Consider the following 16,332-nt stretch of genomic DNA (forward strand, 5'->3'; position numbering starts at 1 on the left):
GTTGAATTCTGAGTGTTCCTTTTCCTCTCCCCACAGAATGAGAATTTCTTAGAAAATGTTAAGTTTTAACTAAAGAGAAAGAGAGAACTCTGGCAAGAATATTTCACTGGGTATAGCATTGATTGGTTTGCCCGGGGAACTGGTATGGCATGGGTAGATGATCCCATAACCATCGGCCCTCATTATCAAATGGCTTTGAAGGCAAGTGCATGTAAAGTGTTATGGTATTGGACTAATTGAGCATATCACTCGATCAGGAGCAGGCTCCATTGGAGTGTGTCATGATAATCAAGCCAGAGAATCAACTCTAGCTCAGTGAGGAGACTAATGAAGAGTACCTCCAGGTGCATCTAGAAGTGAGTCCCAGACTCGGTGAAGCTGTGGCACAAGGCAAATTGGCAAAGTAACAAACAAGTGGCCATGCCAAACAATGCCATAGGGTCAGATCAGAGTGCTGCAGACCTGCCTCATCTCATTGCGAATGGTGGTGGCTAATTGGATAGTGACTGGCAGAAGACGAGGTGGCTCAAAGGATATTGTCATCCTCGATGGCAGGGCCCGGCAAGCAGTTGGAAAAGGCACAGCTGAAGCATTCGGTCAGATATTCTCCATAGGTGATTGATCTTGGCTTCCCCTAAGATCATCACCATCTCCACAACTAGTCTTCAGTCAATTCTCCATGTGATACAGGGAATAGCTGAAAGGACTGGATACAGGACAGGCTATGGGATCGGACAACATTCCAGCTGAAGTGGCGGCCCTTGTAGGCAAGCTGTCCCAGTACATTGTCAAGACCATGCGTATCCTCTTCCACAAAGTTAATGCCCCATTAATCAACTCTCAGTTATCAGTAGGGTGTTGGAAAGTGTCATTGAAAGAGCTGCCAAATGGCACTTGGTCTCCCAATAACCTTGGTTAGCCCAATACTATTACAGCGCCAGCAATCCAGGTTCGAATCCAGTGCTGTCAATAAGAAGTTTATTCGTTCTTCCCATGTCTGTGTGGGTTTCCTCCAGCGGATATAGGGTTTTCTCCCGCCCTTCAGAAAAACATATGGGGTTGCAAGTTAATTGGTCATATGGGTGAATTTTGGTGGCGCAGGCTTGTGGGCTGAATCTAAATTTACGGTAAATTAAAAAAAAAATTAAAATCTGCTCATTGTCAGTTTGATTTCACCAGAACACCTTGGTTCGAGACCGCATCACAGCCTTTAAACAATTATAGAACAGAGTGCTGAATTCCAGAAATATGGTGTCCTCCATAACGTTTGGGACAAAGACACTCTTTTTCCTTTATTTGCCCCTGTGCTCCACAGTTTTAAATTTGAAATCAAACAATTCACCTGTGATTAAAGTGCACATTCCAGATTGTATTTTAAGTTATTTGTGTACATTTTGGTTTGACCATGTAGAAATTACAGCACTTTTTATACACAGTCCCCTCATTTCAGGACACCATAATTTTTGGGATATTTGGCTTCACAGGTGTTTGTGAAAACTCGGGTGTGTTTAATTGCTTCATTGGTGCAGGAATAAAAGAGCTGGGTTTGCGTCTAAGCTTTCAATCACCTTTGGAGCCTGTAGTTGCCATTTTTCAACACAAGGACCAGAGTTGTGCCAATGAAAGTCAAAGAAGCCATTAGGAGGTTGAAAAGCAAGAATAAAACAGTAAGAGACATCGCAAAATCAACTGTTTGGAACATCATTAAGAAGAAAGAGTGTAATTGTGACCCTTCGGCCCTTCTAGTCTCAGCACAGACTAGGAGGGCTGAAGGGTCCTGTTTCTGTACAGTAGTGTTCTATGGTGAGCTCAATAATCACAAAGGGACCAGTATTCCAAGGAAGATCTTCATTGCTAATAACAGAAGAGTTCTCATCATAATGAAGGAAAAGTCCCCAACGTAGATCATAAACACCCTTCAGGAGGTAGGTGTAGTTTTGTCTATGACTACTGACCACAGAGGACGTCATGAACAGAAATACAAAGGCCACTCTGCAAATGGAAACCACTAGTTAGCCACAGAAAGGATGGCCAGATTACAGTTTGCCAAGAAATATTTGATAGAACCTGCAGAATTCTGGAATACGGTCTTGTGGACAGGTGAGACCACGATTAGCCTGTATCAGAGAGATGACAAGAGCAAAGTGTGGAGGCGTAAAGAAACTGCCCAAGATCCAAGGCATACCACCTTTGCATGGTTTGCATCTGGTGTTTACTAGGGAGGAGGACATGGACAGTGACAGGGAGTATATTGTGGAAAATACGCATCTGTTAGATCGTTTTGAGATCAAGAGGTGGTGTTGGGTTTTAAGGAGCATTAAAAGGTGGATGTGTCCCTTGGGCAAGATAGGATGTATCCTGGCTATTGCAAGAGGCAAGTGAAGAGATTGCTGGGGTCTTGACAAAGTCGTTTGCACCCTCGTTAGCCATAGGAGGGCTGGAGAGTTCTAATTTTGCTCCTTTGTTCAAGAAGGACAGAAAGAGATCATCTGGGAAATTATAGGCCAGTCAGTGTTAGATCTGTGGTAAAGAAACTACTGGAAAGGATACTTAGGGATAGGATTTATGCACATTTGGAAAGTCATGGTCAAATTTGGGACGTTCAGTGTGACTTTGCGAGGGGTTGGTCATGTCTTAACAATTTGAGTTTCTTGACAAGCTGACAAAAGTGGTTGATGAGGATAAGGTGGTGGATGTTGTTTACAAAGACTTCATTAAAGGTGTTTGACCTTTATGATAAGGGTGATTGATAAGGGGCTGATGCATGGGATCCAGGATGTGTTGCTGGCTTGAATATGAAATGGCCTGGCCCACAGAAGACTGAGGGCAGTCATTGGAAGGTGTTTGGGCTAGAGGCCTGTGACTAGTGATGTTCCATGGGGATTAGTGTTGGGACTCCTGTTGGTGATTGAGTTTGATGCAAAAGGGTGGGTTGGGAAGTTTGGAGATGATACAAAGATTAGTGGCATTGTGAACAGTGCATTGGGCATCAAAGAATACAATAAAATATAAACCCGTTGCAGATATGGGCAGATGGAGTTTAATGTGGTGAAGTGTGAAGTATTGAAAAGATCAAATTTAACAGGACTGTATACAGTTAATGGTTGGGATCTTAAAAGTGTTGATCCAGGTCCATGGATCTTGTGGAGATGCAAGTAGATGGAATGGTAAAGAAGGTGTCTGGTATACTTGGCCTTGTTGGGCAGGGCATTGAGGATAAAAGTAAGGAAGTCATGTTGCAGACTTATCAAACTTCATTTAGGCCACACTTGGAATACTGTGTGCAATTCTGGTTGCCCCCATTACAAGAAGGAAGTAATGGCTTTAGAAAGGATACAGAATATGTGTGAAAAAGAAAAAGTGTATATCATGGCTAATGTGATTTATGGTGTGAAAAAAAAAAGGATACAGAAAGGATTTAGCAGGATATTGTCTGGTTTAAGAGGGTATGAGTTACAGGGAGAAACTAGATCAATGGGTTGTTTTTTTTGGAGCAGAGGTGGCTGAGGGGAGACCGGATAGTTACAAAATCATGGGAGGTATTTGATAGGGCGGACAGTTCAGCATTTTTTCCACCAGGGCAAAGGCGTGGAAGACGAATGGTTCTCAACCTTTTTCTTTCCACTCACATCCCACTTTAAGTGATCCCTATGCTATCGGTGCTCTGTGATTAATAAGGGATTGCATAAGGTGGGATGTGAGTGGAAAGATCAAGTTTGAAACCCACTGTTTTAATCGTACCTCATTGACTCGTTATGTGTACAGTTTCTGAACTCCAAAGAACATGGGCCAATAACAATTTTTCTCAAGCAAAATATTTCAGTAACAATTGGGTCTAGAGCAGTGGTTCTCAACCTTTCCTTCCCACTCACATCCCACCTTAAGCAATCCCTTACTAACCACAGAGCACCCATGGCAAAGGGAATACTTAAAGTGGGATGTGAGTGGAAAGAAATAGGTTGAGAACCATTGTGTTTAAGTTGAGGGGGAAAAGTTTAAGGGAGACGTGCGGGGCAAATATTTCCCACAGAGAATGGGCTGCCAAGGCAGTGGTGGAAGCAGATGCAAATGTTGCATGTCAGAGGGTTCTATGAAAATGAAGGTGATGGAGAGATATCTATCAAGTGTAAGCATCAGAATTTTAGTTTGACTAGGACATCATGTTTGGCACAGACACGTGGTCAGAAGACCCTGTTCCTGTTTTATATTCTATGAAGTATAAATCACTGCACCAATTGAGCGCACTTGGGGTGGGGGGGTGGGGGGGGAAGATTGAACTGATTGCTTCCTCATGTCTCAGAAATGATACTTGCTCTCCAGCAGAAGTAAGCCATTTGGCCTCTCGGGCCTGCTCCATCATGAGTTGATCCATTCTCCCACTCCTTTGCCTTCTCCCCATAACCTTTGACACCAGGACTATTCAGATACCTATCAATCTCTGCCCTAAATACACCCAACAACCTGGCTTCCACAGCTGCCCGTGGTAGCAAATTCCAAAGGATCACCACTCCCTGGCTAAAGAAATTCCTTCCTCCGCATCTCTGTTTTAAACAGGCAGCCTTCATTCATGAAGTTGTGCCCTGTTGTATTCCTCTACCATGGGAAACAACCTTTCTACACCTACTTTGTCCAGGCTTGCTATTTTATGTTTTTCTTCCCGAACAGCTCTCTTTTCTCGAGTTGTATTTAAATTTGTATCTCATTCCAAATCAAACAAATTTGAAATCTGCCTGTCCAGGACTATTTGTGTTGATTTTCCAGATCTTGCACTCTGAAGGACAGAGAAAAGGACAGTATCTGGTGTGTTTTTGTTTACTTGCCAGCTACACAATACTCCATTAGTTCAGATGGAAGCTCTTTGAAGTGCAAATACTATTCTTGCTACAGATGCTTCCTGACCCGAATGATTTGCTATATATTTCCAGTACAGTAAAAGTCCAAGAATTTAGAAATCCGGACCACGCAAGGATCTTGACCTTCAAAATGCTCAAACCTTTTAAATTTAACGAGCTTTTGTGTGCATGCGTAAGCGCCACAGATATACAGAAGTCATGGAAATTAACTAATAATTTTTTTTTGTATTTTGTAGTTGATATGAAAAAAATGTTTTGTTAATACACGATCAAGATTTACCTATTCTCCTTACATTTGAAATTTTAAAATACTGCTGGAGAATCTGGAAAATTCAAAAATCCGGATCGACCCAATCCCCAAACAGTCCAGATTTTAGGACTTCTACTATGTTTTCTGTTCTGTTTTCCAGTCACAGGTTTCCAACATCTGCTGTTTTATGCATTTCCATAAATTCCATGTACATTATTCAAAAGCCCTTGAAAACATGCACTAAGTATTGAACACTGAGCAAATATTCGGACAGATAAACATAAATCTTGTTCAGAAGGTTATTTTAAGTTGAATCACAAACCAGAAACATGCACTGCTATTTCTTTCAATGTTAGCGTCAGCTTTCCCAGAAAGAACGATGTCCCTTTGCCAAGGTGAACTGAGTGAAACATGAAAGTCTGAGATGCTGTGATTGAGTTAAGAACACATAGATGCTGGAGAAACTCAGCTGGTCTTGCACCATCCTTAGGCGATAAAGATACATAACTCATGTTTTGGGTCTGAAAAGACAGGCTGAGTTTCTCCAGCATTTCTGCAGATTGTTGCGTTTCACTCCACTCAGCTGCGCCACTGCGAAATCTCTTCGAGGGATGCCTACCCTAAGAAATCCACCTCCTCTCTTCGAAGGAAGTCTCTCTCATTGCTCCCCATCTGCACTCCCTGCCACTGTCAAGCTCTACAACCATGTTCTCACCCAGAAACACTTCCACAACCATGCGTCTTATCCATATCCAATTAATACATTTTGTCTGTTGGTCTGTACTCCTGCCCATTCTTCCCTTCTCCCCAGCCTTTTAATTCAGACACCAAACCTGCTTTTTAGTCATACCTTAAAGAAGCTTTCAAGCTTGAAACGTTGGTCATTTGTCTTTTCCTCCTACGGACGCTATGAGACGTGTTGAGTTCCTCCAGCTTTCAGTGTTTTCACTTTACCTTTCAGAATGTTAGTTGTCTGCCTTCCTCATGCTGATGGTTCGTAGGTTTTGCTTGTAGGCACCTCCGCGGATGCTTCTTGCAGGCAGAGTAAACTGACAGCCTTTGGCGCACTGGCTTTATGGCCTGGTTCCAGGGCTGCAGGTCAAGAGCAGGAAGGTGGGATGAGGTCGGGTAGATACCTCTTCATTAGTGCAGCCACAATCCACCGACCAACAACTGTTTGTACTATAGGTTTTCTGTGATTCTACTTGCAGGTCAGTAGCTTCTGGTGAGCTGGTGTTAGAACACCAGCATGCCCAGGGGACATTTACCTATTGGTTCTCTTTTGCATTGTGCTTCCAAGTTTTCAATACATTCCGTGACCTGACGTCTGAAACTCTGGAATCTCCAGTTCAACAACTGAGATATCTGTTTAATTCTGGATGCTGCCGCTGCATCAGTGAGGACGCATTCAGCTGCCAAAAGATTTAGTTCTCTTCCTTCAGTGTCTAACCACTTCAATCCCTTTTTCTCTCTATTTGAGATGCTGAGAGCCTCCATAATGGCTTTGAGTCATCCTAAAATCTTTTCGATTTGGGTCATTGTCAGATTTTATTAAAGTCCCTCTGAACCCGTGTTAACATAAAGGCAAACTGCACTTCCTAGAGAGTCAGTTCAGTTCTGAAGATGCTTGGTTCTCATTGCCTGCATTGGAATGAACTTTTGCCTCCTGGGGTTCAGTTTGGTGGATAGTGCAGAGAGTGGAGTCCAAATTCCTGCTGCTGTTGGCAATTAAAGCTCTTCACTGCTCTGTAGGCCACGTGAAGGAAGTGACAGTTGTAACTGGATATCGAATAAGTCTCTGCAGGCAAAAATTGCTGCATCCTGCAGTTGTTGAACCGGAGAAGCTGCATTTTGTAGTAATATTTGATCAGGAATGATTTGCACGTCCTGCTGTATATGCAATGCATTGGTAATTTAAAGACTTCTTTGGAAATGATTTATGGTTTGAGCTGGTGATGCATCACCAAGATAGTAGAATGAATATTAGTTCTGGATAAGCCGTAACTGAACTTTAAATTTTACTGAACCGTGCTTGGTTAGATGGGCACAATATTGGTGTCATAGTGACCTTTCATGTAAATATTGCCAATCAGTTAATAAATATGCAATGCACAAAAGTACTAGAGAAACTCAGCGGAAGTAAAGGGTAACCAACATTTTGAACTAGGGCCCTTCCACATATCTGACGAAGGGCCCAGGCCCGAAACGTTGGTTGCCTTTACTCGTGGATGCTGCGTGACCTGCTCTGTTTCCCCAGTACATTTGTGTATTGCACTCGACCCCAGCATCTGCAGACTTTCACAAAGTAATAAATGTGCTTTTTTGCTCACAGCGGTACAATTAGCTAGGCGGTTAGCACAATGCTATGACAGTGGGAGCAACCCAGGTTTAAATCCAGTTCCGTCTGCATGTTCTCCTTGTCTCTCTGTGGGCTTTCTCCAGTTTCCTCCCAACTTACAAAACGTATGGGGATGGTAGGTTTATTAGGGTCTTTGAGGGGGGGCATAGGCTTGTGGGCTATAAGGATTTAAATTTAAGTTTAAAAAAAGTACAGTGAAAAATTTAAATTGAAAAAAAAATGCAGAATAATTCAGAATTGGTACGTGCCATGGTAACAATGTGTGCGGTTAGATTCTTTATGGCACCAGATTTCAGATTTGTTGTCAGAGTACGTACATGACATCGTACACAACCCTGAGATTCTTTTTTCTGCGGGCAAGGCCAAATGACCACTTATTGATAGTGCAAACAATAACGTACACAGTGTATACGTGTAAACAAATAAAGAACTGTAAACAGATAACAAATGTAAACAAACTGACGCTAAAGTGCACGAGTCCTTAAATGAGTCCCAGATTGAGTTTGTCATTGAGGAGTCCGATGGTGGAGGAGTAGCAGCTGTTCCTGAATCTGGTGGTGTGAGTCTTGTGACACCTGTACCTTTTTCCTGATGGCAGCAGCGAGAAAAGAGCATGTGCTGGGTGGTGTGGATCCTTGAGGATTTCTGCTGCTCTCTGATGGCAGCGTTCCCTGTAGATGTACTCGATAGTAGTGAGTATTTTGTCTGATGCCCTGGGCTGAGTCCATTACCTTTTGGAGGGCTTTCCATTCAGAGGTATTGGTGTCCCCATACCAGACCTTGATGCACCTGGTCAGAACATTTTGCCAGGATTTCTGATGTCATACCAAATCTCCGTAAACTCCTGAGGAAGTAGAGGCCTTCTTCACGATGCCATTGGTGTGTTGGGTCCAGGAAATATAGGTGCACCATTCAGGTAAATTTCAATCTCTCTCCTGCATGCTGACCTTTCTTTATGCAACCCACTACCATGCTATCGTTGGCAAATTTGTAGATGTTGTTATTGTTGTACTGAGCCACACAGCCGTAGGGGTAAAGTGAGTATAGCAGGGAGCTAAGAACACAGCCCTGTGGTGCTCTGGTACTGAAGGAGATTGTGGAGGAGATGGACAGCTCCTTATTGGACATCTCCATGTTGGACATCTTCGGCAATGTCATTTTGGACAACCATTTGGACCATAGTTGCTGCACTATCTCTTTCTCCATTCTTTGGCAATATTCTCTTGTTTTGCTCTCCAAATTCGTGAGGAAATTGGCCATGGTGATACACAAGTTGACCAACCACATCAGATCTCCAAATTGAAATTGGCCAATTATCTGGAGAATAAATGCTTCATTTTAAGGTGGGGTGCAACTGCCTACAAGGATTATTTTGTTTTTCCTGTGATTTGGTCCGAAATTTGATGCTTCATAATCAAGAATTTTTGGAATTGAATCCTTTGGCACAGTTCTGAATTTGTACATTGGTAAAGTATTGATGTGATTGAGCCACGAGATGATCCCTGCCTCTGTGAGCTGCAGGCTGAAGATCTTATGGAAAGATTTAAATAGTATCAGGGAGTTATGCCTTCTGACCAGGTTTCACACTATGACTTGCACTCCTTCACTGGCATCAACCAAACATCCATCTCCATGCTGTCTGTTGATGTTATATAATGCCTGTGCTTTAGATCTACCCAATCTGGTGCAGAAGTGCAGGAGGTGCTGAGAAATGTATCACCATGCTGGGATTTTACCAGATGCAAGCACATTATTCAGTCACTCATTACAATTTTGGGAAGAAAGAAGTAAAACAGGAAAGTCTGCAGACACCGTGGTTGAAGTAAAGGCATAATGTTGGAGAAACTCAGCAGGTCAAACAGTGGCCGTTTTGTTTGGATGCTTGCCGGAATTTTTCCATGCCTGATGCAGGGCCAGATTAAGGTCAATTGATGCCCTAAGCACAGCCCAACAATGGTTCCCCCTCGACCCTTCCCTTGTCCAACTGACAAGACATTAAGACTCAGTAAGTGCTGAATATGAAATAATAGATAAAAAATTCAGTTTTCTCCAGACCAGATCCTACAACTATATTAAATATACCATGTATATATCATTTATTGGGGGCCCCCTTTCTGTGAGGGCCTAGTTCAGCTGCACCATGGTAAATCCAGCCCTGGTATAAACTGTATGCTCTGGTCGTTCATTGCCTGTTTAACGGGGGTCGACAATGGTTCCACATTATTAATTTTTAAAAATTATATAAGGTAACTTTGATTAAACGGAGGGATAGATTAGATTTAGTTTATTTTGTACAAGTTATTTCAATAAACGGGTTTAACGTGGTTGCATCGATCATTTCAATTAAATGTTTTGAGGTGTTGTAAACAATTATTGATGTAGTTTTATCTACTTTTTTGGCCTTTTTTGTGTGTGCTGACTTGTTTTAAAATGAATTATTATTCAATTGTGTATTTACGCTTATATGTTAAACTCAATAAAAATATTTTAAAAAGAAAAAAATTCCATGGAATCCCCTCCCCTCGGTACCTGCTTCCCTCGGTGCCACTTTTTCCTCAGTGCCCACTTCCCTCTGTGCCCACTCCCCTCGGTTCTCCCTTTTGCTCAGTGCCCCCTTGGTACCCCCTCCCTCGGTGCCCCCTCCCCTCAGTGGCCCCCTCCCCCTCGGTGGCCCCTCCCCTTGATGCCCTAAGCACGCGCTTATTTTGCTTAATGGTTAATCCAAGCCTGCCTTGATGAAGGGCTCAAGCTCTAAATGTCATTTATGTATCTTTACCTTTGCCTAATAAAGGACACTGTTTGACCTGCGGAGTTTCCCCAGCATTGTGTCTTGGTGTCATTGCTAGATTAAGTAGACACCAGGCTTTCGAAAGCTACTCTGGATCAGGAGCATTACTTTTCAAACTTCCTTGGACTGGTTGATTTAATCATTAGAGAATCAATAAAGCTGATTAATGAGTTACCAGCGATCCAGCAAACTTCATGTTTATTGTCTTTTCAACAGCATCTACTGTCCTGTGACAACCTGGACTGCTTACAGCCTGGGATACAGTTCCCAGTCTTGTAAAATTCACAGGTGAATTGAGTGTGTCATTAATTACAGATGTGAAGACATAACAAGCCTGGCCTGTTGTCTCAGGAAAGGTAACATGCACACACCAGGGCAGAGCTTCCTTGAACAGGTCACTAGCAGACTGCAAATTGATTAACACTTGCTTGAGGTGTGGCTCGGAAAGCAGCCTTGTCCCCTGAGTTCATTTTTTAAAAGTTTTCAATCTGTATCTTAACATGCTACTAATAGAGAGGTGTCTGAAACTGCTGTCATTCTTGGCTGTGCCTTTTTTTCTGGTAAACCTGTGGGAAAGGTTAGTTACCTCCTTTGGGAGCATGGGAATTGCATGATGTTCTCTCGCCTGCCCTGTATATTTACTACAAATACTAATTCTTTTCAGATCGCAGTGTTACTGTTAATCAGGTTAATGGCGTAATTTAATTGGTTCAGTTTATTTCTCTTCCAGCTACCTCTCTACACTTCATGCTTTCTGGTGACTATATTACCAATAGGCCTTGTTATTGGTCCCAGTGGCTTCCTTTTATTCTCTTCTTCCACGCTTCAAAATTTGTTTCTATAACTATTCTTGCATTGCCGACGTCAAGTTATTTGGAACTGACTTGGGACCATTTGTCTTTTCAGCTTTGGGGACATGTTGTCCTTCACCCTGACTGCATTTGTTGAACTCATGGACCATGGGATTGTCTCCTGGGATACTTTCTCCGTGGCTTTTATCAAAAAGGTACCAAGATGACTGGCGTTGGTTACAGTAAAACAGGGTAAAATGGTGAGGGAGGGCATGGTTGGTTAAGCAATGCTGTCTCGAGGTAGGATCACGAAAAGGTTGAGGCATTCCCAAGCCTTTTGTGCCATCCATTTGAACCAGGTATGAGTCTAGATCATCTGTTTACCTTCTCCTCGGGCAGATAAGAACCTAGTAAACAGGCAAAACGTAAAGCGAAATTAAATACTGGACTTTGCTTCAAGCGGTGGAATGAATGGAGTTGGTTTTGATTATAAATCTAAATTTTAAATTTGAATTTTACATTTAAATTTTTAAATATGGACATACAACATGGTAACAGGCCATTTCAGCCCACGAGCCCATGCCGCCCAATTTACATCCAATTAACCTACCCTCCCCGAGACGTTTTGAACGGTGGGAGGAAACTGGTGCAGACGATACTTTCCTTATTCTAATATATTCTAATTTCAAAGTATCATCTTCCAAAGTTTGAGCTGCGATATCCCAAATTTCGATCTCTTTAATCCAACAAATCAACCTCTGTGACTGTTACTTTATGCAGTTTTCATTCGTTGATAGAACAGATAAACAACTTGCAAAGGTTTGCCACAGGACATTCATAACCGTGAATAACAAAGCACTTACTGTATAAAGATAGTCCTTTAGAATCTGAATTACTTAAAAGTTGTCATAACAAAAGCTATAAAACACAAAACTTAGAGAAAATTTTCTCATGCTCAATGAGAGCAAATGGTTAGCTTGGGTGGATATTTCGACTTATTACATCATAGTCACAATGGTAACACTACAAACAATAGTTCTCTTCAAGAGACAAGCACAAAATTAACTAAGAATCAAAAAGATAAGGTTTTAATCTTTTCTCTGGAGCCCCCAGAGAAAACCCACACTGACACGGGGAGAATGTACAAAGTCCTTTCAGATTCGATGGTGCAGTTAAAGTGTTGCCCTAACCACGACGCCCACGAAGGGGGTACCAAGGGGGCACTGAGTTCTGTTTGGGGATGCATGTACTGACCTGAAAATGGTTTAGGATGAGCTTGCCAGAATGACCCTGGGGTTAAAAGGATCACCAGGAGGTAGATGGGCTCGTATGATCCTGAGTATGAAAGGGTGATCTATTTAAGATGATTGAAGAAATTAGTAGTTTCTGTCCATCTATCCTAATTGCCGTAGTTGGAATCTGGAATAAAACCAACTTTAAAATGTAGAGCAAGGCAGTGATGGGGGTGACATGATTAAGCAAAGTCAAAGGTCCTGTTTTTTGATGAGGCACGAAAACAAGGGCGGTAGAAATCTGGAACATTCTCTCAGGCTGGATCAATTTGCAATTTCCTGTTGCAGAACCGCAGAACCGAAGTGGATAACGAGCATTCAAGGTACATAATGGCCGCAGTATCACTGAATGGTGGTAGGGCCTGAGACAATGGATTGCCCTTCCTGTACCCATAATCCTCTCTCTCTCTCTCTCTCTCTCTCTCTCTCTCTCTCTCTCTCTCTCTCTCTCTCTCTCTCTCTCTCTCAACTCCACCAGTTAAGTGGGTGGCACTAAAACTAGGGTGCCTTCCTGTGATGTTGTGGTCCACTGGTTTCCTCCCCAGTCCAAAAGGCATGCAGATTGGTAGGTTATGGGTCTTTCTCATTCAGTGAGTTGTAGAATCTTGGGGTGGGGGGGATGGGGTGGAAACTGAGGCTTGGTGCAGCCAACGTGAGGGCGCTGTGGGGAAGGACTGCAATCGAGAGTCCTCCCATTACCGGGCACTGAGGGGCTAACTCTGAGGAGAAGCCGGTCAACCAACAGAGGAGGAGAAACAGTGGTGGAAATGGGGTACGCACAATGTGAAATGCACAACGATGAGAATGTATCAAAATTCATTGTCACTATGAAGGTAAAAAGTCTTGAACAGTTTTCTTGTATTGTAAATAATTTATTGTGAATAAAGTATTTTTTTTGGGGGGGGAGAAGTCTTTGGGGAATTGATGAGAATTTGCAGGAGAATAATTTTTAAAAATGGGATTGGTGCAGAAATAGAGGCAATGGGTGCTCGGAGGTTGTCAAAGCCTCCGTGTGATCAAGAGCCTGTTTCTGTGGATTGTGACTGGCTATTAGGTAACATCTCTCCAACCTGCAAAGGCAAGAGGTAAGTGGCTCTGCCGCTGAACGGCATCTGTTCAAGGAGATCTGTTCCATGAAATCAGAAGGCTGGCGTCAGATATCAGAATTTATTGGCACGAGTATGTAACAAACTTTGTGGTTTTGTGGCAGCGTTACTGGTGCAGATATTGCTGTAAATTACAACTTTATTGTTTTTTTTCTCCTCTCTGTATTGCACAGTTGTTTACATTTGTTTACGTGTCTACATTGTGTACAGTTTTTTTTTGCACGACCAATAAGTGATAATTCTGGCGCACCCGCAGGAAAAAGAAGCTCAGGGTTGTATGTGATGTCGTGCATGTACTCTGACAATAAATCCGAAATCATTACTTTTGCATCGTAACTAACTGAACTTTGAGTAGGTGATGGTGAGGCCCTGCTGTCTGTGCACTGGAAGTTCTCAAGCTACGCACATTCCTAGGCAGGGACTTCCCCATGAAGGGATGACAACGGTTTGGTGATACGTTTCCAAGTCAGGATGGTGCATGATCTGGAGGAAACTTTGCCGACGGTGCTTTTTTAAAATGATTATATATGAACCAAAGCCCTCTGCTTTCTAAACACTAGGAGGTGTGGGCTTGATAAGTGCTAATGAGGCCTCATCTAATCGCTGTGGTGTATTCCTCTGATGACACAAACAGCCATGGGATGACGAATGCCTAAAATAGTGTATGAGGTGCCAGTTACATCGGCTGCTTCCTCCTTCGAGGTGTAAAATTTTGTTGTTGGAAGTGCATTTATCAGAGCACGTCAAAGGTCCTTAGGGCATTCCCAGTTTGTGCCTTGTGCATGAAGATATTGGGTAGTCAGCATTCGTGCCACTCACCAAACTGTTGCCCATCCCTGATCTGTGCTGATAGCCACAGTCTTTATGTGACTGGTCCAATTCTAGTCAATAATAATTCTCCAGGATATCGTGGTAGAGGAGCGAGCAGCAGTAATGCCATTAATTATCAATGAGGGATAATTGTGCTCTATTGGAGATGGTCACCACCTGGAAGTTGTGCGCCAAGGATCCTATCTGTTCATTACCAATTCAAACTTGAATGTTGCTCAGACCATGCCACATCTGCCTTACTTAAGGCGCTGTTTGTTAAGAATAAAGTGTTCATTGAGGGTCCTCTTGTCAAAACTGGATGTAGCAGGATTGTAGAACATTGACCTGTTTAGCTGACCCAGACTGTAATGTATCTTGCTGCCTGATAGTGTGCACATAGTCTGATGTTGTACCAACACTTAGTTGGCAATCACTGTTGATCCTGCTATTTGGCACCTTTCGTCATTATTACAGGTATGTTGGTATTCCAATGTGTGGTATTCTAATGTAGTGTGTGTTGGTATCCCAATGTGTGGTATTCCAATGCAGTGTGTCTTGGTATTCCAATGTGTGGTATTCCAATGCAGTGTGTGTTGGTATTCCAATGTGTGATATTCCAATGCAGTGTGTTGATATTCTAATGCAGTGTGTTGATATTCCAATGCAGTGTGTGTGGTGTTCCCATGCAGGGTGTGTGTGGTGTTCCCATGTAGGGTGTGTGTGGTGTTCCCATGCAGGGTGTGTGTGGTGTTCCCATGCAGGGTGTGTGTGGTGTTCCCATGCAGGGTGTGTGTGGTGTTCCCATGCAGGGTGTGTTGGTATTCCATTACAGGGTGTGTTGGTATTCCAATGCAGGGTGTGTGGGGTGTTCCCATGCAGGGTGTGTGTGGTGTTCCCATGCAGGGTGTGTGTGATATTCCAATGCAGGGTGTGTGTGGTGTTCCAATGCAGGGTGTGTGTGGTGTTCCAATGCAGTGTGTGTGTGTGTGGTATTCCAATGTCTGGTGTTAGTGTAGTGGGTTCTTAATATTCTATAATCTCAGGACTGAAAATGTATTTGCATCAGCACCAAAGCACATTTGACCGTCCAGTTTTTAAGTAATAGATAAGTTTCTAATGTCTCCCCATGTTTAAATGAGGTGTTGTACAATGCAATCCTCCCCCCGCTAACATCATTGATAGGAGCTGTTGCAACACATAGACCAGCCATTCTCATGGGTGGGGATGGGGGGGGGGGAAGAACCTACAGCCTCCCTGGGGGCCATAGCACGTTGAAGTGAAAGCCTTGTTTTCCTTTCACCCCATGTGACATAAATGTTTTTATGTAGTCGGTAGGGGAAGTACAGAAGAAGCCAAAACTTGACTGTTTCACAGGGTAGGGGGCCATTAAACTTGGATCAGAGTCCTAGGAGGGGTGGGGAGGGGGAATGGCCAAAACAAGGTTGAGAATAACTGGACAAGACTGTCAAAAGATGAAGTTCTCAACATCTGTCTCAATCTTATCCAGCCACTATGTCCTCATAGACACCTATTTCTTTACTAAATGTGGAGTATAAAATCATAGCAAAAACATTGGCTAACAGATTGGCAGAATATTTACCAAAATTTACAAATCCAGATCAAACTGGCTTTGTGAAAAAAGGACAATCGGGAATACTTAATATTATACATTTGGTGCAATCCAGGGGAAATCTGAGTGGAGCTGTGGCTTTGGATGCAGAGAAGGCGTTTGACAGACTAGAATGGGATTTTTTTTTTATTCAGGGGTGATAAAGGGATGATAAAGGATTTGAGTGAGGAGTAAGAACTTACTTTGTTACGTTAACTAATTTGTCATTTTGTTCTCCCAAATGGGAGGAAGGGCTTGGCCGGGTCAACTGAGTGGTCAGCCTTTGACCTATTCAGTGAACAAGTTACTTCAAGGTAATTTCATTTGGTTTCATTCTTTTTAGTCACAAACACAAAAAGACAATGCTGGAGAAACTTGGCAGGTCAAACTATATATAGTAAAGATAAAGATACATAACCAACGTTTTGGGCCTCAGCCCTTCATCAAGGTATGATTATAATCAAGATAAAGGTA

At 42.7% G+C, this 16,332-nt stretch overlaps 1 protein-coding gene across 5 annotated transcripts in view; it reads left to right on the forward strand.

Annotated features, from left to right (window-relative positions):
• Positions 1-16,332, forward strand: part of elmo1 (engulfment and cell motility 1 (ced-12 homolog, C. elegans)) — a 339,660-nt gene that overhangs the window by 142,028 nt on the left and 181,300 nt on the right. For all 5 annotated transcript variants that reach the window (XM_069907380.1, XM_069907390.1, XM_069907389.1 and 2 more), the window contains one exon: positions 11,157-11,256. In XM_069907380.1, coding sequence (XP_069763481.1) covers positions 11,157-11,256 — 100 coding nt within the window. The remainder of the gene's footprint in view (positions 1-11,156; positions 11,257-16,332) is intronic.

The sequence above is a fragment of the Narcine bancroftii genome, chromosome 1 (genome assembly GCF_036971445.1).
Source record: "Narcine bancroftii isolate sNarBan1 chromosome 1, sNarBan1.hap1, whole genome shotgun sequence".
In the NCBI taxonomy this organism is placed as follows: Eukaryota; Metazoa; Chordata; class Chondrichthyes; order Torpediniformes; family Narcinidae; genus Narcine; species Narcine bancroftii.